General features: G+C 45.0%; 1 protein-coding gene across 4 annotated transcripts in view; it reads right to left on the bottom strand.

The window, feature by feature from the left end:
• THSD4 (thrombospondin type 1 domain containing 4) overlaps positions 1 to 25,415 on the bottom strand; it is a 677,746-nt gene that overhangs the window by 10,884 nt on the left and 641,447 nt on the right. For all 4 annotated transcript variants that reach the window (XM_059890602.1, XM_059890601.1, XM_059890603.1 and 1 more), the window contains 7 exons: positions 24,529 to 24,704; positions 22,057 to 22,153; positions 16,180 to 16,455; positions 8,482 to 8,611; positions 6,806 to 7,010; positions 6,107 to 6,280; positions 3,198 to 3,371 (listed from right to left, as the gene is read on the bottom strand). In XM_059890602.1, coding sequence (XP_059746585.1) covers positions 3,198 to 3,371; positions 6,107 to 6,280; positions 6,806 to 7,010; positions 8,482 to 8,611; positions 16,180 to 16,455; positions 22,057 to 22,153; positions 24,529 to 24,704 — 1,232 coding nt within the window. The remainder of the gene's footprint in view (positions 1 to 3,197; positions 3,372 to 6,106; positions 6,281 to 6,805; positions 7,011 to 8,481; positions 8,612 to 16,179; positions 16,456 to 22,056; positions 22,154 to 24,528; positions 24,705 to 25,415) is intronic.

The raw sequence follows: 25,415 nt of genomic DNA, 5'->3' as shown, positions 1-25,415 counted from the left end.
AGGGCAGGGAGGTGTCAGCAGGCTCTGACAGTCTTATAAATTCAGGAACAAAACCTGGTCTGCAATCAATCAGGTCCTGACTCTTTGGATGACAGGGTGATACATTCCATGTTTCTAATCTTAGCAGAAATAAATGCTGCCTTCACCAGGATTCATGTGATTCTCATTCTCTGAGTGCTTGCACCCACGCTCAGTCATGTCCAGCTTTTTTGTGACTCCTTGGACCATAGCCCACCAGGCTCCTCTGTCCATGGAATTCTCCAGGCAAGAATACTGGAGCGGGTTGCCATTTTCTTCTCCAGAGGATCTTCCTGACCCAGGGATTTAACCTGCATCTCTTGCGTCTCCTACCTTGGCAAGGGGGTCTTTACTACCTGAGCCACTGGGGAAGCCTGTTCTCTGAGTAGGTCTAGAGTTAATAGGAGGCCCATAAATGAAAAAGAACTGAATCCTGCTCCCCTCTCTTCTTCCTCAGACACTGGTGGACACGTGAGTTGAATTGCACCAGTTATCTGCTCTGTGTGAAGGCTGTCATGGTCTGATACTACAGTTTCACACAGGATTCTTCCCATTGTCTCAGTTCCCATAGATTGCTCTTGTTCAGTCGCTAAGTCATGTCCAACTCTCTGTGACCCCATGGACTGCAGCCTGCCAAGCTTCCCTGTCCTCCACTCTTCTCCCAGAGTTTCCACAGATACTTGGTGTAATTAGTGTCCCATACACCGTTCACTTCTGAATTATCTTTGGGGTTTAGATCCTAGATATTTTGCTACCAACAATGAGATAGAAACATTGGCAGAAAAAATAACAAACATGGAGAAGAGGAAACGAATATTTATTAAGTACTCCCCATGTCCCAAGCAACAACCCTTTTATCTAGAGTGTCTCATGAAAACCCAATAGCAACTCTAAAAAGGTGGTACTATTATTCTCCTATCTGGATGAGGAACCAGGCTCAGAAAGGTTAAATTACCCACCCCAAGTCAGAGAACTAAGGAGACAGAGAGCTGGGATCAGTTATCAAGTATGCCTAACTCTGATACCGACTTGGGTAGCATTGGTAGTACTTGAATTCTTTCTTTTCTGAATTTGTTAATATTCTACAGTTTGTATTATAAAAACATTACAGGGAATTTGAGGAGAAAACATTTGCTCATGTTGTTTATATAAAAAGCTATACTTTGAAGCGGTTGAGATAGGGTTCACATACTTTAACATAGTCTGGTTTTCACTTGCCATTATTTGTACTTTCCACATCTTTTAATTATCATTGTTGTTGTTACATAATACCTTAATGAGTTATGATATGCCATAATATCCCTAATTGCCCTGTTGTCACGAACATCTCTGTTGAAAACCCCTTTTTTTCCTCCTGTTAATTATTTCCTTAAAATGAATACTCAGGAGTGGGGTGACTGGGTTAAAGCAAATGAACATTTTTATGGTTCTTGACTTTTATTGCCAGATTGCTTTCCAAAGGGGCTGTATCAATTTACAAGTTCAAGGCAGTCCATTTTTTTCAGGGTCTGTTTTTAAAGCTACTTAAAAGAAATAAAATTCTATATGGAGCCGGAGGTCCAGAGAATGTATAAATCATGATCATCAGCCAAAATTCTTCAGCCCTGGGAGCCAAATCCTAGATGGTCTGAGAACTCAAAATACTGATGGTCATCATAACAGGGCAAAGAGGGAATGATTGTAGGGGGCTCATGTGCAATTTTGGAACTCTAAGGAAAAATTAATTGATCAGTTAAGTTACTTTATTGAGGTATTTGGTGTTCTTGGTTCTTCATAATGAACAAACATAACCTTCTGTTTCTGCTTCTTTCCCCCAGCTTTACTGAGACGTAACTGGCAAATAAAATTGTAATATATTAAAAGTATGCCCATGATGATATAGTATTCATATACATTGTGAAATTGTCCTTACAATCAAGTTAACGCATCCATCATCTCACATATTTACCTTTTTTACATGCATATGTGAGAACACTTAAGTTCTACTCTCTTAGTAAATTTCGATTACACAGTGCAGTATTATCTACTGCAGTACAGACACCGTGTTTCACACTAGACCGCTCCCCCCGCCAGAACTTGTTCATCTTATAACTGAAAATCTGAACTCTTTTACCAATCTCTTCCTAGTCCCCTCACCCCCACCTCCCATCATTCTACTGTTTGTCTCTTTTCAAAAATTCTGTATTTATTGTTTTTGGCTGCGCTGTGTCTCTGTTGGGGCACGAGGGCTGTCTAGTTGTGGCACATGGGCTTAACTGCTCCAGGGCATGCGGGATTCTAGGTCCTCGTCAGGGACTGAATCTGCATATCTTGCACTGGAAGGCAGATTCTTAACCACTGGACAACCAGGGAAATCCCTCTATTCTCTTCCTCTGAATTTAACTTTTTTTCAGATTCCACTACTTGTGGCACCACTGCAGTATCAGCGGCGTGTGTGGTTTACTTCACTTAGCATAACGCCCTCCAAGTCCATCCAGGTTGTTGCAAGCAGCAGGATTTCCTTCTTATTTTAAAGGCCGAATAATATTCTATTATAAACAAATACCACATATTCTTTACCCATTCATCTGTTGACAGACTCAGGTAATTTCCATGCTTTGGTTACTGTGAATAATGCTGTTACCGACATGGTAGGGGATGCAGGTATCTCTCCCAGATAATAATTTTCTTTTCTTTGGGTATACATCCAGAGGTGGGATTGCTGGATCATATCCATTTCTGCTTTTGACTTTCAAGTACAGGCCAAACTGACTTTATTAACAACAGCAGTACAATAAGAGCAGTAGAAGCTACAATTTATTGTGTAATTGTACATTAGGCACTGCATCCCATACTTGGTAAACATCTCTTCGCTTCTTCTAAAAATAACCTTATAGGTGCTGGCACAATCAGCATTGTATAGATAAGGAAACCATGCTGGACATAGGCTTCCTGAGGGCAGGGATGTTTGTTTTGCTCAATGATGTAGCCCAAGGGTTTAGAAGAGCACATAGTAGGTGCTCAATAAACATTGTTGACCGAATGAGGCTCCAAAAGCATAAGGAACTTCTCTAGGGTCATGGGTAGCACAGCTGAGATTCCAATTTAGCATCCCTGGGAGACACCAAGCCCTGTTTCCTGACCCCTCTGCTATGCTGCTTCTCACCAGGGACAGAGACACATCGTTTCTGGCCACTCACCTGACTCCAGCTCCCTGCAAACCACTCCACCTTGCCCGTGCAGGGCCCGTTGTCACACGGGGTGGCCTCCGCTGGCCGGTTGCTCCCGCAGCCCTCCAGGGGCAGGCTGCTGACGTGGTTGGTCATGCACACCACCGAGCGTGTCCGTACTCCAGCCCCGCACTCCGCCGAGCACTGTGAGACAGGACGGGCACGTTAGAGAGGAGGCCTCCCCACAGGTTCTGAAGTCACTCTCAGAGGAGGTGAAGGAGGTCAGAACCCCCCGTTTCCCTCCCAACTCTTTCCCTTGGAAACCGCTGACCCTTGTCATTCAGTCTCCTCCATTATGGGACATCAGTATGGCACCCAGTCCAGGTTTCCCGGGACAGTCTTCACTCCAAATATCCTGTCCCACGGCTGTGACTAATACAGTTACACTTGTCAGACTACCTGTTCTACCTGTTTCGGCTTTCAAGTTCAAAAATGCAGTTAGTCCCCTACATATAAAGGAGTTCCTTTCCAAGTGTATGTGTTAGTAGCTAAGTTGTGTCCGACTCTTTTTGACGCTATGGACTGTAGCCTGCCAGGCTCCTCTGTCCATGAGATTTTCCAGGTAAGAATATTGGAGTGGGTTGCTATTTCCTCCTCCAGGGGATCTTCCTGACCCCGGGATCGAACCCGTGTTTTCCAAGTCTCCCTCATTGCAGGCAGATTCTTTTACCACTGAGTCACCCAATTTGTTCATAAATCCAACACACTTAGCCTAGGTACCCAACTAACACAATCAGCTATATAGCACTGTACTGTAATAGGTTTATAATACTTTCACACAAATAATACAAAAAAACCAAACACATACAAAAGAAAATATTTTAATCTCACAGTACAGGCTCTTGAAAAGCACAATACAGTGCCAGCTACATCACCGCTGCTTTTATGCTTGCTTCTGGACATCCTGGGCTTGAAATAAAGATACCGCACTGCATATGGCACTGTACAGTACAGTACACAAAAGCAGGACCATTTGACAACGTATGACAGACACGTGAACTAACTTACGCGACTGAACATGTGCACGCACGTTTGCATCTTTGAAAGCTCGAAACTTGAAGGTTCCTATGTAGGGGACTTACTGTATAGTCAGCAGTAGAAGGAGAGCACGAGAATTTGGGCACATGCTTGCCTGCTAGTAGCTGAGTCTGGCCTGGTCTGGGACAGGAGGGTAGAAGTCTCTCACAGGACACTGCTGCCTGATACTAAGGCAGGTGTTTCCATCTCTCAAAGGCCACAGCTAGAGGAGAACTGGGAGGCAGACGGAAATAAAGGGAGAGCTTGGTCTGGGAACCAGGCACATCAGTGTGTGTCACATCCCTATTATCTGTGTGGCTGGGGCTTCCCTGGTGGCTCTGATGGTACAGAATCCACCTGCAATGCAGGAGACCTGAGTCTGATCCCTGGGTCAGGAAGATCCCCTGGAGAAGGGAATGGCAACCCACTCCAGTATTCTTGCCTAGAGAATGCCACGGACAGAGGAGCCTGGTGGGCTACAGTCCATGGAGTCGCAAAGAGTCGTCAGACATGAGTGAGTGACTAAGCATGCACACACATGTCTGTGTGTCTGGGGGCCCACGACCCAGTCCCTTATATCTTTTCCATTATTACCTGGATGGCTGGACACATTCCTGGCAGGAGGACTCTGGTTCTGCACTGTAACCAGGTTTCCAGGGGTTTGTAGGCACATTACAGGGTGGAAGCACCCTGAGGGATTCTTCTAAGGGAAATGGTACAGACTTGCCTAACTGATAGGGAGGGACTAAGAGGCAGCCACTCATACCTCCATCCTGGTTAAACTTGGTCTTCTGAAGAATTCAGAAACCCAGACACTGCTCATCTGATGAGCAGTTCAGCTGCCTTGGTCAGAATACTCCTATTGCCTGTCAATCAACAGCTTCCATAAGAATAGGCAGGCAAAACCATCATCTCCTCCCCCTCCCTCTCCTACCTTTAGGCATATCTTTTAATTGCGCTTAGTATTTTTTCCTAAATTTTTTTTTATTGTGGTAAAATACACATAACATAAACTTTACCATTTTAATAATTTTTAAGAGTACAAGTCAGAGGCATTAAGTTGCCTCTGTGCATTAAGTTGTGCAACCATTACTGCCACCCCTCTCTCTTCTAGGGCTTCCCTGTGGCTCAGCTGGTAAAGAATCCACTGGCAATGCAGGAGACCTCAATTCGATCCCTGGGTTGGGAAGATCCCCTGGAGAAGGGAACAGCTACCCATTACAGTATTCTGGCCTGGAGAATTCCATGGACTGTGTAGTCCATGGGGTCACAAAGAGTCAGACACGACTGAACGGCTTTTATTTCACTTTCTCTCTTCTAACATAAATCTTATTTTTGTCTCTGATAGATGAACTCATAATGTTTTCCCTTGTACACAGGTAACTGGTGGGATAACGATGAACTACATACACCTTTTAGCTCATCTTTGACACCTGACACCAGAGACCCCCAAGGTGGCCTGGCTACTGGGAAGAGGAATGTTGTGAACGATTCTGAGTTTCTAAGAAGCAGGGAAGGGGCCTGTCATTTGCTGAGTGCCTGTTCTATGCCAGACGTTCCCAAGATGTAGGAAAGGTATGATGCATTTATGTACTTTATTTAGAACTTCATTATTTAATATTCATGTGATGTGCTAAGGAGAATTAAGTGAGTTCTTTCACACCCATGTCTTGATCTCTGAGGCCCTTAGTCTTCATAGGAGCACAGGGAGCCTGTGATAGTTCATCTCTAGGCCTCTCCCCAAAAGTCAGAAATCACCCTTGGGATTTCCAACTCGAGATTCATGTCTGTGTGGTTTGGGGCACCTCCTGGTGCACACTGCTGCCCATCAGCCCCGCCTGCCCGCCTTCCCTCCCGCTCACCCGCTCGCTCCACTCGGTCAGGAACCAGCTTTTGGCACAGGGCCCCATGTCGCAGTTCTCAATGTCATTGGGCCGGAGCTTCATGTTGCATTCCTCGTCATCGACCACGTCCCCGATGTTGCTCACACACTTCACATCCCGGGTCCTCTGTCCCACTCCACAAGGCACCGAACACTAAAACGCAGCAAGTGCACGTCAGCGCGGTGGGCAGTGCTGAGTCTGAGGGCCCCCTCCCGTCAGGGCACCCTGGTCCTCCTAACCCACCACCTGAGCAGAGGGCAGGGTAAGGAACAACTCTTGGGTTGCTGTGTACCCAGCCATGCGATGCTACCTGGGGAGGATCCCAGGCTTCCTTTGATCTTTTGGGCCTCAGTTCTGTCATCTGTGAAATGGGAGAGCAGGATGGCAAGGAGGAGTTGACTCTAGCAGTCACTGGTCTTCACTCCACCATGACACAGGAGAGAGGAAACCTGTGTGCACACGGCTCCCATGGGTCACCCTGATGGAAAGTCAGCCCTTAAGTCTACCTGGCAACCAGCACTTCCTATGCTTTGCAGAAAAGTCCTTCCAGAAAACTGCAGGAAGCGTCCTCCTGGAGAGTCCAGGGTTCTCCCACATCAGGTCTGGGAGGGGGGAGGCGGCAGGGCAGCCGCAGGTCTTGCAGGGGGAGCTCCAGAGCAGGCCGCCCCACCCGCGTACCGAGGTCCAGTCTGTCCGGATCTGCCACTCGCTGCAGATCTTGAGCTGGCAGGTGCTTGTGGTCTCGGGCTTCTCCAGGTGCTGGCAGCGGTAGGGCTGCACCGTCAGGCTGCGGTTGGCATACACCTGGCGACACAGAACCTGGCGGTGCTGCATGCCCAGGCCGCAGGTTTTGCTGCACTCGGACCACTCCCCGATGTCCCAGCTAGTGCAGGGAGGAGAGAGCGATAAGGACCATCACTTCAGTCAACAGGAAGAGAGCATCTCATACGGAAGCTGGCCGAGCCAATGCATACAGAAGCATCAGAATCGTTGGTTACGGGTGACCCCCAGCCTAAAGCGCAGGGCCTGGCAGCCTGCCTCCACCCACAGGCCTCCGTAAAGGATGGGACTCTGTTCCATACCCTATTCATCAGTGATTAAGACCCAAGAAGGAACTAGTGATTCTTTTTTTTTAATCTAGTCACCAAAATAACTCAAAGGTGAGTTTTATCACCCTGTAGTACATTAACCCACTTTGAGACTAACTTAGTAATCTTATTCCAACCTTCGTTATTCTTCATTAACTATTTACACCTCAGTGTCACATATTCTCCTCTGTCATCCTGCCTTGTCACTTACTTAAATAAGACATTAGCACATGTCCATTGTGTCTTTGGGTAAGAAGTATGTTCTTATTAGTTTGAGAATTATGTTTTAGCCCCATTTCAGGGCTTTCCCCCCTTGTTCTTCTAAATTGTTTTTTTGTGTTTTTTTTGGATGTGGACTATTTTTAAAGTCTTTATTGAAAGTATTACAATATTTTAAGAAATATTTATTTTTTATTTGTGGCTGTACTGGTTATTTGTTGCTGCACACTGACTTTCTCTAGTAGTCGAGAGCAGGGGGTTGGTTTCTAGTTGCAGCGCGCAGCCTTCTCACTGTCGTGGCTTCTCTTGGTGTGATTTCTGGGCTCTAGGGCGCAGGCTTAGAAGTTGTGGTACACGGGCTTAGCTGCCCTGTGGCATGTGGGATCTTCCCAACCAGGGGTCGAACCTGTGTCCCCTGCATTGTAAGTCAGACTCTCAACCACTGGACCAACAGGGAAGCCCCAGATTTATTACAATATTGCCTCTGGTGTATGTTTTGGTTTTCTGGCCATGAGGCATGTGGGATCTTAGCTGCCCATCCAGGATTGAACTCACACCTTCTTCAGTGGAAGGTGAAGTCTTAACTGCTGCAGTTCCAGGGAAGTTCCCTGCCTTGGTCTTCTAAAAGTGTCCCATTTATCAGTCAATAACTAACCCAGTACCTCTCCTGGGACGCTCCCCAGGCAGACATACTTGTGACTTTGATAATTGTGTCTCTGTACACAGCTCACCTGAGCACTGACCACACTGGATTGTAACTCTTTGCTTCCCTCTTTGTTTCCCTTATCAGCTAAAACCTAGTTGGTCCAATTCACCAAAGGCTTCCTGGGAGTGTGCTCCTGTGGAAGCACATTCCAACATGAGCTCTTGTGTTAGTCCTGAAAGACAGGCATGCTTTCTAAGCAGATTGCATTTTATGCACAGACCAAGTTTCCATTTAAATTAGATGTAGGCTGATTTAAAAAGCAGATTATATTTACTACTAGGGTCCTATGCAAAAGCAACCTGAGCCAGAAACACGCGATCGAAACAGAGAGGTCCTCTTACAAGGCTGGGCAAGGGAAGATGTTGCAGGGCTCCTCCTCGGGGGTCGGCTTCATGGTCAAGTCACAGTAGCTCTCAGGAACCTCTTCGTGAGTGTTTCTGTTCACACAGCGGAAAATAGGGTACTGTGATCCTGCAAGGACAAGAAGAAGTGTTTGAACACTGGGCTTTGGATGCAGACATGCAGAGATCCTGGTGCTGGTGAAGAGAAGCCTCAGAAACGGAACTGTTCACACACACACACTCCTCCATCCTGAGTTGTCAACACCTCCTGCACAAGGGCTTTCCAAGGCTCTGTAGGGGGCAACAGAGAACAGTAGGAATAGTTCCTGTCGTCAAAGGTCTTATGACCTATTTGGGGACATGGTTTGAACATGTTCAATGGCAGAAAAAAACAATTTTCCTAAGAGTTCAAGACAACAAGAGAGATTACTAGGCAGGGGAGTGATTATAAAATGAACACAAATAATAACGTCTTGAAGATTTTCTGGAGACATGAAAGAGAACAGGTCTTGAGGGATCTAGCTGCATCATAGAGAGAGGGTTGATTTTGGGTAGCTGTGCACACGTGTGTCTTGGAGGGAGGAGGCTGTTCAGGTTGTTGACCTAGAACAAAAGTGCATGGCAAACTGGCCTGTGAGTGTCGGGTATGTTGAAGAGACAGTCAGGCTGGGGCAGAGAAATAAGATTCAAGAGAGGCTAGAAAAGCAGCTGGCTTTGCCTTTGCAATCATTTTTATACATTCCCCTAGTAAAGTACTGATCTGATGGTATTTTAGTTATTTGAGTATATATCTGCCTCTTATGAGACGGCGAGCTTCTCGGGGACAGGACTACTTCTTGCTCAATCCTGTAACCCCAGTACAGCAGGGCAGTGAAGTGAAGTGAAGGAAAGTTGCTCAGTCCTGTCTGACTCTTTTCGACCCCATGGACTATACAGTCCATGGAATTCTCTAGGCCAGAATAGTGGAGTGGGTAGCTGTTCTCTTCTCCGGGGATCTTCCCAACCCAGGAATCGAACTCAGATCTCCTGCATTGCAGCTGCATTCTTTACCAGCTGAGCCACAAGGGAAGCCCAAGTTTGTAAGTGCTCATAAAAGTTTGTTGAGTAAATATTTTTCAGAGGTCTAAAATTTATTTGTATTTCTTTTCTAAAAAATTACTAATGGCCTCAGATTGTTTTAAATGCACAGCTGAGTATTTCGTGCTTAACAAAGCATAATCTATTTTGGAGAAAAAGTCAGAATTTGTTCAGTGAACTTTCTAGCTCTCAACTGGGGGAAAAAAATGTGGATTCACTTCTGCCTACCTCTCTCTGCTACCCCCTGGTGGCACCACTGAAGAATTACTTATGAGTGTTTAAAACTGACTGAATGTGCAACTCCAGTGTCTGAGGAATAAGAAGCTTTTTTTTTTTTTTTTTTTTTACAAATAATTGTCTACCCACCCCACCCATCCTAGCCCCAGTCTAGGCCAGTACCTGAATCCTGCTAGGCAGAACACTATCATGTATCCTACAGCTTTGTCTCAGTTCTGTTGCTAATTGGCCAGGCATTTAGAGTTTCTGAATTTCAACTTGCTACAATTTTAATTGTAACTAGAGGGATAACTTTGAATGTTAGTGTCTCTAAATACTTCACCAGCCACAAAGAGTTTCGATGCTCCTTTAGGCTGGTCTTGGGTGACACACTGAGCCAGAGGCTAGCTCTTGTAAGAAACCTGATGGTTTGTAGGACGGTTTTGAATCAGAACAATCATTTGTTTAAACTACTCATGCTGTGAAAATTTACAATGCCGCTACAACTTGAGACCATTATTTTAAAATAATGTTCCAATTAAGCATCGTTATTAGCTGAGTAAAAAGCAGTGCTGGCTATAAAATTAATAGGAAGCAAAAGCTTCTGTGGAATTAAATTCTGTCCGGTGACAAATCTGCTTCCATTAAGAGATTTTTAAATGAAATTCAACAAACATTAAGCACACTGTGCTGAGTTATAAAGATGAATAAGATTCAGTTCACAGCTTGCAGGATACCCACTGGGACTCAGCCATTAAGGGATTAAGTAAAAATCGTATTATTTAGCCCATCCCTTTCCCTCCAGACCATGTGGGTTAAACTTTTCTACTTAGAAGTTTGTGGACTGGAAAGGAAAAGTAAGTACCCCAACTGCTTGGCATTAATGAGGGGAGAATTGAATGTCCCTAGCTAAAAGGATACAGGTTACCCTAGGAATACTCTTGGAAATATGGATCCTGCTTGGGGCTGTGTGCAGATGGCCACTGCCTGCCCCCTTCCACCTTCTTACTGCCTGTACCATATATTTGTCCATTGTCAAGTTCCAGAGATTAGTCAAGGAAATAAATTCAGGGGCACACTTTCTCTGATGGTGAGAAAACAATAGCTCTATAATTCTTGACCCAATGACCAAAATGGTTTCTTTCTTTGGGTCAGTTTATATTTCTGCAAAATGGCACCTGGCCATCTCTTCATTGCCCAAGAATGCCACACAATTAGTCCACTAAGTGCTAGCCAGCAAGAATGGGGTGGGGAGGTCAGGTGCTGGCTGGACTTCAGGCAGCAGGAAAAATCTGGGATTGGTTGGGCTGGACGTTGAGCATGTTAATCAAAATGGAAGTACATTCCACTGGAGCGGGGAGCATACCACAGGTAAAATGAGGCAAGTCAGTGAAGGCAGGGGCCAGTGCAGACGTCAGTGAGGGACTGTGAAGAGAGAGGCAAAATAAGGAGCAAGAAAACAGTAAACGACTCTAGTCTTTAAACTCAGGGATCAGCTGAGCCAAGCCAAGAATTTGACCAGATAGACAGAGGTCTGGGCAATGACTGAGCAGAGTATGGGTCACTCTTGTCCAGTGGTGACAGAGTTCTTTCCTGTGTCGATGCTATCATGGTGCTGAAATTTTAACCCGAGAGGCATGTGTAGTCAGTCTGGCAAGCGCTGCCAGGAAGGACTGGAGAAGAGTTTTAGAGAGGGTTTTTGTGGGGACAAATAATGAGATTACAAAGCAAGTGAACTTGGGTTTTGCAGAAAAGAGAAGAACAGCCCTGGCAGGCTCAGAACTTCTTGGTTACGGCATACTTATCACTACACTAAGGACCACGAGATGAGCTAAATATTTTGTGCATCTGCACTGCCTTCCTGCGCTGCACATCTGAGACCATCGCTGGCTGGGAGCAAATCTTAGAAGGAGCAAAGGGGTCCCTCCATCGTGCCTGGGACAGAATAGATAGGCACCATTGAATGACCACCTGGATGAGTAAGTAGCATCTGTCCAGTGAACACAAAGCTGGGTGAGCAGCAAGCAGGGTGGCAAAGGGCACATGCTGTGTCCTTGTCCCATAAGACAATGCCTTACGGTCTCCAGACAGGCCTACATCTCATCTTACTGGAAAGGCTGGGCCAGGCTACATTTAAAGGCTGAGATGGAAGAGACTCTTCTATACCTGCCATCCGTGGCATCAAATCACACAACAACAATTTTTATCCTTTTTATAACTGCCTTGATTTCATCTAGTTCCGAGTATATTTGGTTCCTTTAACTGGCATCATGTATGTATGTTAGTCGCTCAGTTGTGTCTGACTTTGCAACCCCATGGACTCTAGCCCTCCAGGCTCTGCTGTCCATTGAATTCTCCAGGCAACAATACTGGAGTGTGTTGCCAGTCCCTTCTCCAGGGTATCTTCCTGACCCAGGGATCGAACCCCCATCTTCTACATTTCAGGTGGATTCTTTACTGTCTGAGCCACCAGGGAAACCCCTTAATGGGCATCATGTGTATGTGACAATGTCCGACTCTTTGCCACCCCATGTGCTATAGCCCGCCAGGCTCCTCTGTCCATGAGGATTCTCCAGGCAAGAATACTCGAGTGGGTTGCCATGCCTCCTCCAGGAGACATTCCCAACCCACGGAAGGATCTTCCTGACCAAGGGATTGAACCCCCGTCTCCTGCATTGCAGGCAGATTCTTTACCATCTGACCCATCAGGGAAGCCCATGAATACTGGAGTGGGTAGCCTATTCCTTCTCCAGGAGATCTTCTTGACTCAGGAATCAAACCAGGGTCTCCTGCATTTCAGGCAGATTCTTTACCATGTGAGCTCCCAGGGAAGCCCAACAGGCATCATACCATTACCTAAATGGTAGAATATTTAGGGATTAATGCATGCTGATCTTGAGTTTCTGTGTCAAGTACATTTCGCATTGCTTACTACACTAAACTGATGTTGTGACAGATCCTCACTAAACTCTTTTTGGCCTTAATGTATAATTATCTCTTGCTTTCTGCCTCTGTGAAGACACATTTAGCAGGCATTTACTTTCCCTCGTAAGGCTTTTATAAGAGAAGTTGGTACAATGACTCCAGTTAATGTTTTCTGTGCAGGTATTAAGTATAAGCACAATAAAGCCTCCATAAGTCAGCACTCCAGTTCTGAAAGCATCATGGAACTAGCAAAGCTTCCGATAGAAAGGGCTCCAGACCCCAAGAGGAACTAAAGACTTAAATTTGATTCTCCAAAGCCACTAAGTCAGTGCTCCTATGAAAAAGGTAAAAGCTTTAGAGGTGGTTGTGAAAGATTTTTCCACATGTTGATTATGCCGAGGTTCCCAAATTTTGTGTTCTCAGATACAAGTCTCTTTAAGAAAAGGGAAAAAAAAAAAAATCCCCAAACCAATACGCTGGGAGCTTCACGGTTTCCCAGTTGCAGAAACTTTCTGAGATACAGCTTTTGTTTCTATGATAACCTCCCCTCAAAGAACAGCTGTTTTAGGATCACAAATAGCACTTCACTGCAAGCAGGAAGCTCTTACCATATACACGAAGGAAATCATGACTAAAAGATTATACATACTCTTAAAATGAGATCTAAGGCACCTGGAACAGAGAAGCAGCATCAATTTCCAACCCAGGTGCAGAACATTAGATCAGGGGTTTCTGGACATCGTATCCCACATCTGTCTTAACTTTGGAGTGTTTAAGGACTCAGGGTTGTGAGCCCATGTCACAGTCCAAACTGATAATGATATTGACTCTTTTACACACAGACAGGCTTGGCTTCAAATCTGTTACAACCTTGTTTTATTTATTTACATTAATTTGTATTGGAGTGTTAAGGGTCCCTTGGACTGCAAGGAGATCAAACCAGTAAATCCTAGAGGAAATCAACTCTGAATATTCATTGGAAGGACTGATGCTGACGCTTCAATACTTTGGTCACCTGATGCAAAGAACTGACTCATTGGAAAAGACCCTGATGCTGGGAAAGATTGAGGGCAGGAGGAGAAGGGACAACAGAGGATGAGATGGTTGGATGGCATCATGGACTCAATGGACATGAGTTTCAGCAAACTCTGGGAGATGGTGAAGGACAAGGAAGCCTGGCATGCTGTGGTTCATGGGGTCTCAAAGAGTTGGACACGGCTGAGTGACCAAACAACAAATAGTTGCTTTAAATGCCGTGTTAGTTTCTACTCTGCAGCAAAATGAATCAGCTCTACATATACACATATCCCCTCTTTTTTGGATTTCCTTCCCACTGAGATGGACATTTAGGTCACCATAGAGCACTGAGTAGAATTCTCTGTGCTATAGAGTAGGTTCTTATTAATTATCTATTTTATGCTTAGTAGTGTAAATATGTCAGTTTCAGTCTCCCAGTTCTTCCCCTTCTTCCCCTCTGGTGTCCATACATTTGTTCTCTTATGTCTGTGTCTCTATTTCTGCTTTGCAAATAAGATCATCTACACCATTTTTCTAGATTCTGCAGATGTGTTAATATACATTTGTCTTTCTCTTTCTGACTTACTTCACTTTGTAACAGTTTCTAGGTCCACTCTTGGCATAAAAACAGAAATATAGACCAATGGGACAGGATAGAAAGCCCAGAGAAAAACCTGTACACATACGGTCATCTCATCTATGACAAAGGAGGTGAGAATATGCAATGGAAAACAGCCTCTTCAAGAAGAGGTGCTGGGAAAACTGGACAGCTACGTGTAAAAGAACAAATTTAGAACATTCTCTAACACCATACACAAAAATAAACTCAAAATGGATTAAAGACCTAAATAAGGCCAGACACTATAAAACTCTTAGAGGAAAACATAGGCAGAACACTCTTTGACATAAGTCGAAGCAGGATCTTTTTTGACCCACCTCCTAGAGTAATGAAAATAAAAACAAAAATTAACAAATGGGATCTAATTAAACTTAAAAGATTTTGCACAGTAAAAGAAGCCATAAACAAGAAGAAAAGACAGCCCTAAAAGTGGGAGAAAATATTTACAAACAAAGCAACTGACAAAGGATTAATCTCCAAAATATACAAATGGTTCATGCGGCTCAATATCAAAAAACAAACAACCCAACCAAAAAATGAGTGGAAGCCCTAAATAGACATTTCTCCAAAGAAGACATAGAGATGGCCAACCGATGCATGAAAACATGCTCAACATCACTAATTATTAGAGAAATGCAAGTCAAAGCTACAATGAGGTATCACCTCACACCCAATTTAAATTTCACCAAAACTCCACCCTTCCCCCCAAATCCTATTGCTGGATCTTTTCTTTCCATTGGAGAAATGCTGTATACCTCCTCTGGTGTGTAGCCCCCCTTGCTGCATAAACTGACTTTGCTGGGCTGCAGTCTTGTTCCTGGTGGTCTTAGTTGATCGGGGTTAAGATAACGGGATAAATACAAGATCAAGAAATTACTGAAGAGGAGGAAGGGAGTTGTGAATGTTGGTGAGTATAAAAGCTAGCTAACTAAGCTTGCAAGCTCCAAAAGCACTTTTTTCTTCTGAAATCCTTAGATGTGAGAATGACTCTCCAGTGACATTTGTGTGAGTGTTCCATGACGACCTTGCCTTGAGTGTCAACTTGTAGATCTTGAACTAGGTGAGTGTATTCTCTGATTATTAATGAATGTCCTGTGCAGGAAAGGGTTAACTCAGCAGGCTTGGGTTGCTCAGAGCCTGTGTATTCCAAGGAGAGACCTGTGTCCAGGACTGGCCCTTGACTAAGGCTGGAGATAATTAACCTCAGAGCCCCTGGAATACTCTGCTGATGAGAGTTATTCTATGCTGGAGATCTTGGGTTGCTCTGTATCCTTTTGACAATCTAGTCTAGGCCAACAATGCGATTTATATGAATGCCTGTTTTTGCATGCCTTAAGTCATAGTTTGACCTCCGGCATGCTAGAGGCTGAATAGCTAATGTGGGAGATGCATGTCTGCATGATTGAACCCCAATAAATCCCTTGGAAATCAAAGCTGGAGTGAGCTTCTCTGGTTGGCAATACTAGGCTTATCTATAACATTGCTGGCTTAATCAAATGTAGCCCTGTGTCACTCTACTGGGCCCTAGAGGACACCTGGAGGCTGGCACTTGGCTTGGTGTCTCCTGGACCTTGTCACATGTGCTTTTCCCTTTACTGATGCTAATCTTTAGCCTTTCACTGTAATAAATCATAACCACGAGCACAGCAGCTTTTCTGAGTTTTCCAGGGCCTTCCAGTGGATCATCAGGTCTTGGGGACCCCCTAACACAGAATCCACTGCGAGCCATCCTGCAGTCAGGCTCAAGGAGAGAAGTGTTTGCCACATGCCTGAGGCCCACCTCTATGTTCCCCACTCCTGCCTGGGAGTCTGTAGAGACCTTCCTAGCCCTCACACGCGCTTACCTTTCCCGCAGGTTGTCGAGCACTCTGTGGTCCCCAGCTGCTTCCAGTTGTGATCCCGGCTCTGCCGAGGGGGCTGTGGAGCTGGTGGCACCACGCTGTCCGGCCGGTGGAGAGAGAATCTGTCTGGCTGCCTGACCGGGAAGGTCTGTGCTGATTCCAACGTGAACATTTCAGGTGCCCCACCGCGCTCGTCTGCCTTCTCCTGGTCCCCCTCTTTCTCTTTTCCCTCCTGCTGGCTCCTCCCTTCTGGTACCAGCTGGCCATTGAAGGGCTCCCCTAGGAGAGGCAAGTGCACACACCACAGAAGATGGGTTTGTATGGTGAGTTGTCAAAAGGAAATGATTCAGCATTAGAAATCAGGTAGCGTGAGATCATTTCTAACTCAAAGCATATGTATCTAAAATAAGTAGATGTTAATTTCCCTAATATTAAAATATTATTAAAAATGAATGAGAAAAAGATGAACATCACAGAAGGGAAAGTGAGCAAGGACCTGGGAGAGGCAACTTCTTTTCTTTTCATGAGAAAAGAACTACATACAACCAAAAGTCATACAACAGTGCTCAGCTTCATTCCTAATTAAAGAACTACACGAGAAAGCAGCAATAGCAATTCTATTTATCTTAACGACTGCAAGGAGATCCAACCAGTCCATTCTAAAGGAGATCAGCCCTGGGTGTTCTTTGGAAGGAATGATGCTAAAGCTGAAACTCCGGTACTTTGGCCACCCCATGCGAAGAATTGACTCATTGGAAAAGTTTCTGATGCAGGGAGGGATTGGGGGCAGGAGGAGAAGGGGACGACAGAGGATGAGATGGCTGGATGGCATTACTGACTCGATGGTCGTGAGTTTGGGTGAACTCCGGGAGATGGTGATGGATAGGGAGGCCTGGTGTGCTGCGATTCTTGGGGTCACAAAGAGTCAGACACGACTGAGCGACTGAACTGAACTGAACAATAAAGATGAGAAACTCTGGAAACCTTTAAATCCCTAAACCCCTCATTGAAGGTGCTGTAAAACATACTTTCTCACACTGGGTGAGCCTACAAATAGATGCAAAGCTTTGGAGGGCAACTTGGCAAGATCGCTCTACATTTTAAATGCACTTATCTCTTGACCTAGCCGTTCAATGCCCATTCTTTTACATAAAGCTGTATGTACAAGTACGGCTACTAATTTGAAACACCAAAACAGTAGAATGAGTTTAAATGTCCACCAGAGCGTGCATGTGTGCTGAGTTGCTTCAGTTGTGTCCAACTCTTTTCGATCCTCTTGTAGCCCACCTGGCGCCTCTGTCCTTGGGATTCTCCAGGCGAGAATCTGGAGTGAGTTGCCAGGCTATCCTCCAGGGAATCTTCCTGACCCAGTGGTACTAGTTAAAAGAAATTATACTACAGCCATGAATGAAATACTATGTAATTTTTAAGAAAAGAATGAAGCAAATACACGTCATGACTGACAGGCTGTTTGGTGAAAGAAAAAAGCATGACAGAATTCAGTTTGTATACACATACACATACGCAGACGTGGCAGGACACTTTTTGAGAGATTAACTTGTGTTTTGTTCTTTATCTCTGTTCCTCCTCCTCCTCTCCTAGTCCAAGTGGCTAAATTCTTGGATTTTCTTGCCTGAGAATTTTGTAGGAGAGAAGGCAAAAGCTACTAGAAGTCAACAGCTCTTCTTTCCCATAGCAAAAAACCTGAGCTCCCAGTAAGGATAGCAGGTCCCAGAGGAGCTGGCCCAGGGGAAGGAGGAGGAAAAAGTGGAGAGCACATTCTAAGAGAGAGAGAGATGGAGAAGTAGGCGTCTGAGGTCTTGTGTTTCCTGGGCACCACAGACCTGCCAGGCAGGAAACTTTCCTCATATCTGGCATGTAGGGGGGAGCCTCCAGATTGATTAGGATGGAATTTTCTACCAGTTTCAAGGAAGTTTCAAATTCAGGCTAGTTTTATGTTAACTTATAGAAAAGACTGGCATGTGATGTTCCTGGTATACTTAGATTATAGACAAAGATTCAAATCGGCTTGAACACGTTTGTACATGCACAGAGAGGGCTGGACAGAGTCTTTCCAAATTGTTAAGAGAGATTGCCTCTGGGAAGCTGGGCGAGGTATGAGGTTTGGAATACTACTTTTTTTTTTTTTTTTAATAAATAGAATTTATATATGTGTGTGTGTGTATATACACACACATATAGGTATATCATGAAGTCATTGAGTTGTGTCCGACTCTTCGTGACCCCATGGACTGTAGCCCACCAGGCTCCTCCATCCATGGAATTTTCTAGGCAAGAGTACTGGAGTGGGTTGCCATTTCCTTCTCTAGGGGATCTTCCCAACCAAGGGATTGAACCTGGGTCTCCCGCATTGCGGGCAGACGCTTTACCATCTGAGCCACCAGGGAATTGCATATATAGGTATATACCTATATATATATATATACCTATAGTTGCCATGCCCTCCTCCAGGGGATCTTCCTAACCTAGGAAGACACGGGTTCGATCCCTGGGTTGGGAAGAATGGACAGAGCAGCCTGGCAGGCTACAGTCCATGGGGTTGCAAAGAGTTGGACAGGACTGAGTACACACGCATCGTACACATATAGAACCCGCCTGCCAATGCAGGAGACGTAGGAGACGAATTCAGTCCCTGGGTCGGGAAGATCCCTGGAGGAAGGCATGGCAACCCACTCCACTATTCTTGCCTGGAGAATCCCATGGACAGAGGAGCCTGGCACGCTGCAGTCCATAGGGTTGCAAAGAGTTGGACATGGTGACTAGGCACAGCATGGCAAGCAGTTTTAGGTTTACAGCAAAACTGAGTAGGAAGCGCAGAGTTCCCTTCTTTCTCCTGCCCCCACACATGCACGGCCTCCCCCATCAACATCCCACATCAGAGTGGTACATTTGTTAAAACTGATGAAACTACACTCGACGTATCCGAAGTCCACAGATTACATTAGGGTTCACTCTTGGTGTTTTACATTTTGTGGGCTTTGACAAATGTGTGACATCTGTCAACATTTGCAGTATCACACAGAATAGTTTTGCTGCCCTAAAATCCTCTGTGCTCTGCCTATTCATCCCTCCCTCCCTTGTAATCCCTGGACACCACTGATCTGTTTACTGTCTCCGTAGTTACATCTTTTGCAGACAGTCATACATACTTGGAACCATATAGTACGCAGACTTTTCAGATTGGCTTTTTTCACTTAGTAATGTGCAGCTAAGGTTCGTACATGTCTTTTCCTGGCTTGATAGCTCATTTCTTTTTAGCACTGGATAATATTCCATTGTCTGGGTGTGTCACAGTCCTTTTATCCAAATTCACTTACTGAAAGACATCTTGGTTGCTTTCAAGTTTTGGCAATTGTGGCGCAGTTGCATTTTACTTTACATATTTCTATTTTGATTGAATAGTGTTCAAGCATTCATTAGTTTAATATCAAATAAGGAGGCAAATTCTAGGGTTACTATAAAATGCAGTTAAAACTTAGAGCTTTCTCTCCTCTTTCATCAGCACTTTCTTATTTAGTTGACAGAATACTTCATGGTTTGAAATACTATAGGCAAATTAAACTAATAGAATCAAGACCAGTTATATTGGTATAAATAAGACTGTCCAAATGTTATCAGATAAAACCTTTTAAGATCTTTTATGTGTCTTATATGCCCTAGGTGCTGTGCTAGGATGGACATCTAATTCATTCAATACCTTTCCCCTCCAAAATAAAGCCTTTGAATGTACATTTTCTTCCTTTCTATTCTGTGGATTGTGAATGTGTTCAGAGAAGTTACTCTCTTGCATGAACAAGCACAGCAAAAAAGTGGCCGAGTTGAATTCAAGCTCTGACCTCCTGTCTCTGTTGATATGGAGGATGAAGCCTGGTCCAGCTTGCCTCTCCTCATCAGTGTTTTATGGCTTAGCCCTCTGGCCTGCTCTGTCCCAGGCAGCTGATCCCAGGACCACATGCTACCCATTAACTGAGACCTATTAGGCTTGCTATCAATCACCATCATTCTATATGATTTCAAAGAGTCTATCCAATTGCCCCTATAAGTCAGTATCAGTAATCTCAATATTTTGCCATCTGAACTTGGTTTCTCAGGCTGTATATTGCTCCTGGAAATGGCTTAAAAATTCTTTCAGGCTGAGTGTGCTGACTTGGAGTTTGGACAACACACGTACCCCACATGCCAGGCAAACACCAGGCTCTTGTCTCCAGGAAGCCCAGCTGATGCCTCCTCCATCTGGGACAGACAACCTGGTTATCCAATCAGCAGCCCAGGGAAGGATGGATGGATGGGGTCTCATGTCTGTCCCCTCACTTGCTAGGACAGATGTTGGACCAGATCACCTCTAGGCAGTATAACAAGCACAGGTCTAGTGACCCAGGCTGGCCTGAGGTCCAGGATGTAAGTCTCTCTAAGCTTCTATTTCCTTACTCTTAAAATGGGGCTAATAATAGTTCCTTCCTCTGAGTATACTTGTGAGAATTGATGAGTTAGTCTATATGAAGGGCTCAGCAGTGTCTAGCACATAATGAGGACTCAGTCTGTGTGAGCAATTATTATGAATATTTCTGCAGACCTTTCTGTTTGAAAGATAGAAAAGACAGTCTCCATTTGGGTGGCAGGCTCCATCACCATTTGGTGAAGAAGTATCAGCCAGGGGCTGTGACACATCCAGCAGCAGCCAAGCAGAGCTCCCAGCTCTGTCTCTCAGCAGAGCCCACAGGGAAGAGGTCAATTGTTAGATGCAAACCCATGATGCTTTTCTTATAGGTCAAAGCTGTATCAGTGGAAGCAGAAGGGGACCAAGAGAAAAGCCATGTGGTAGATAGAACAATGGCCCTCTGAAGGTGTCTGGGTCCTAATCCCTGGAACTGGGATGTGTTTGTTTAATGTGGCAAAAGGGATTTTGCAGATATAATTAAGCTATCCTGGGTTTTTAGGTGGAAAGATTTATCTGGCCAAGCTCAATGTAACCAGAAGGGTCCTTAATAAGAAAGAGGCAGGAGGGTGAGAGTCAGAGAAGGAGATGTGACGGCAGAAGACGGTCAGAGGCAGAGAGATCTAAAGGTGTTACTTGGCTGGCTCTGAAGATGGAAGAGGGGGCCACGAACCAAGGAATGAAAGTGGCCTCTTGAATTTGAAAAAGGCAAGGAGATCAATTCTTTCTCAGAGCTTGCAGAGAATGCATAGCTCACCAACACCTTGATTTCTGCCCAGCAAAACCCATTTTGGACTTTTGACCTCCAGAACTATAGGATAGTAAATTTGCCATTGTTTTATGCTCCTCAGTTTGAGGTCACTTGTTGCAGCAGCAATAGGAAACTAATACATAAGACAACTCAAGATGTTGAACTGAAAGGCAGGCTGAGAACGTTCACTTTGGGGTTTTTTCAGTTTTAAAAAAATTTAATTAATTTTATTTTTGGCTGCACTCGGTCTTTGTCGCTGTGCGGGCTCCTCTCCAGCTGCAGCGTGCGGGCTTCCCAATGCGATAGCTTCTCTTGTTGTGGTTCCTGGGCTTTACAGCACAGGCTCAGCAGTTGTGGTGCATGGGCTCCGTTGCTCCGTGACATGTGGGATCTTCCTGGATCAGGGATCAGACTGCAGTGGCAGGTGGATTCTTATCTACCTACCACCAGGGAAGTTCTGTTCACTTCACGTTTAAATCAAGTGCACGAAACACTCTCAGAGAAAGTTCAGGCGAATGCTGAAGCATCCTCTGATACATTGACTCTGAAGTATGTGCCCATGAATTTGCGCTGTGTTAACTAAGAGACAGAGGACAGATATACAAGAAGAACAGAGAAAGGGCTTTAAAAGGAAATGATCTGGGATGATTGGCAGCAAAACGAGGAGTTTTACCTGGTCTCCTGTGAGGTGGCACCTGTGGGCTGATGGCGTTGTTCCCCATGATCACGTACTCATAATGGACTCCTGGGTTAGGCTGCTGGTGTATCATCTGACAACACAGAGGTCAATGTCACTGCACAGGCACATCCCTTTCCGGCTGACTCTGGGCTCAATGGTGTAAGTGGCATTAACTATAAATGAGTGGATTGATTTACATCTAATAATAATAGTGGGCCAGCGACAGACTAAATGAAAGCTATTTTCAGATGGCTTTTTGCTATTTGCTTTTGAAGAATGAGGAACATAGTCTTTGAGAGATTCGGAAGAAAACTAGGCTGAAGGTCAAGATTTTATAAGTTCCAAATGGAAAGATGGGAGCAACGGTAGCTACCCTTTTTGTTGGCTCCCCACCATTTTCTCCATGACGTAGATTTTGTGCACAGATCTCAAAATGTCCAAGAGACACTTAGGTTTACACCACAGAGACACCGTTTGAACACTAGGTGGTGAGGCAGAGTCATGAAGGAACGGCCAGACTTCCGGCAGTGCCAGCAGGAGCTCTTCTAGGTTCCTTTGAAGTCCTGTGCCTGGCCTGTGAGCCTGGCTCAGGAAGGTCTGCCCCAACCTTCTCCCTTATTGACTCTTTGAGTCCCATCCCCTCTCATCCATGGAAAGGTCCAGAATCACAGAGAGGTGGGGTGAGAAATACAGGTACCAAATAAGGGAAGTGTCTCCTGGGTCCTATTCTCTCAGAAACCCATGATAAAAGCTGCATAGGGCCGTGGAAGTCACCCAGAATACAAAACAAGCCAGTACACAGTGGCAGATTAATTCCCTCCCTATTGGGTTCGGAGCACAAAATCCTTTGTACCCATGGCTTTCCTGGTGGGAAGCAGGGTGGTGGGCTAAATAAAGCAGTTGAACAGGAATCTGAAGTGAAAATACGAGCCAGGCAAGGAGACAGGGTCGTGTTTTGATGTTTCTGTACTGCTTTATAAAGGGGTTCTCCTGTTGACCAGCCGTGTCACCTGCAGCAAGTCCCTCAATCTCATAGCCTCTGATTTCTTCATCTGGAGAGGCAGGAGGTTAGAATCACAGCTGATCTCTGAGGTCCTGTTAGCTAGAGGTGTTCTCTGAGTCACTCCTGCAAGGGTGGGTCCTGTTTGGTCCATGAGGGTATCTGCTCCATTCATTTATGCCATCAGCCCTCACTCCTTCCCTACGTGTGAAACAGGGCTTCCTGTCTATAAATCATCCAGGGGAAGGCAGACATAAGAACCCTGGGGGCCCTCAGATCTAGGAACCACGTGGGGAGCAGAGAATCCCTGAGAGACATGGTGGCATGACCACAGGTTCCCACGATCCAGTCCTAGTTCCCTCACTTCTCTTTTCACACAATCGGACACTCCTTCTGAGCCTGGAAATCCTTCCCCACTCTTCTGTGCGAATGTTCTGCCAGTACAAACCTTGTCCCGTTTATGAAATTATTATTGGCCACCACATCCCAGACCACCCACAGTGGGCCTTTAACAACCTGAGTTTTTACCCCTGATGCCATTTGAAACTTACCCAGAGTCCAACAACCACTGGACAGTCTATTAAAAATAGACTCAGTCTATTCAGAATGAGTTATAACAAGGCTTCCTTTGTTGTTTCTAGTCCATGAGCCATTAGGCCCAAAGGGAATGAACAGGTAACTGTATAGTTGGACAAGTAATATTTATAAAACTCACACTCAGCAAATATCAGGTACACCAGTGTGACTCTGGAGATGGTGAGAGAATATATATTGATGGGCGAGCTCATTCCTTTTTATCAAAACTTTGATTTTGAGATTTTATTTCTGGTCCTCTTTTATTTCCTGATCTTTTTTAAGAAGCTTGGATTCTAGTGGTTTCATATAAAAATAAAGCCCATTTTTTAACTCTGGGGCAACTTAATACTTTTAGTTTCTTGTAAAAGAAATCAAAGTGCTGTCTTCTGGGAAGCAGGGAACTTCTAGTAAATCTCTATATTGTTACTCCAAGCTTTACTGTGTCATGCGGAGGACTCTGGAGTTCTTGTTTCTTCACTTGCTTTAATCGAATTTGAAGAGGGCTGGGAACTGTGAGTGGTCTTGTCTTGCTTTAGGCATTTGCTTTCTTTTGCCGTAAAAAGAAAACACGCCAAATTAGCATAGGAGGAAAGTGCCTGGAGGAGATCCAGTGCTCATGAAATAAAGGATATGTTTTGCCTCTGATTTGATTCAACAAGTAAAATTGGTTTTACTGGGTCAGTAAACGCTGAGGCATCTGGGAGAGTTTATGGTTTCTATGAGCTGGTACATTTGGAGGTGAGTGGCAAAGATGAGCGCCAAGCATGTAAGGGCACCCCAAAAGGCGCCGCTCAAATGATCTTACTGAGCCGGGGCAACATTTGTTGTTTAATTTTTCCAAGTGTGGGCCTGAGAAGCAAGAAGACACAAAGGCAATAGTTCAAACTCACATAAACATCCAAGATCTCATTAGTGGGACCTTCGGCCAAAAAGGACTCTCCAGCAGTGCTCGAAATCTCATTTGGACGCTTGTATGTGAACATGGTCCCTCCGCCCTCGTATTTTCCAGGCCGGTCAATTGCCCAGTTCCCATTGATGATGGAGCGGCCAGAACGACTTCGCAAGGCTGTTGAGAAAAATGAGACAGTCCTCAGGTGAGCCCAGGTGTGCGCAAGAAACTGACTGACCCCTGGTTGCTGGCTTATTCATTCATCAAGCTTGTTGCTTCAACCACTATGTGCGGGGCACTGGCCTAGGCCTTGGGGCAGGATGAGGAGTCTAGATCACATCCCTTTGGGCCTCATCACTCCTTCAACTGACTTCAACCCCTTCTACCTCTTGGACTTAATCTAAAAAGGAAGGGTGGGAGAGGTTAGGAGAGAAGGACGTGGAACATGCGAGAAAGGAGAAACTCAGAGGTGGAAGACAAAAGGAAGGGGGAACAGAAACTGTATTCTATCCCATTATCTAAAGGTGAGAGGTTGCACACTGGCAGCTCATGAGCTGATTTTGGCTCACAAATGAGCTTAATTTGGCCATTGTAGTGTTTTTATTTTTAAAAAATTGAACCCAAATTTAAGAATTGGGAGATTTCACATAAAAGGTTTAGAGCTCTAGCTTCTCTTGTAAAACAAGAAGACATGTTACCCTTGGCTCCACGTTCTGTCATGGCAGCAATCATGGAGCTGGGAGCAATCATGGAGCTGGGAGGACCACCTCTGTTAGGGCCTGCATGCTCTGACTGCCCTACTCCCCACCGCTCCTTAATACTCCCCAACACTGAAGCGAAGTCTCAGTTTATTACCCATTGACTCATGAATATAGATTATGCATCATG

This window comes from Bos taurus, chromosome 10 (genome assembly GCF_002263795.3).
Source record: "Bos taurus isolate L1 Dominette 01449 registration number 42190680 breed Hereford chromosome 10, ARS-UCD2.0, whole genome shotgun sequence".
NCBI lineage: Eukaryota > Metazoa > Chordata > Mammalia > Artiodactyla > Bovidae > Bos > Bos taurus.
This window is presented reverse-complemented; position numbering and strand designations above follow the sequence as displayed.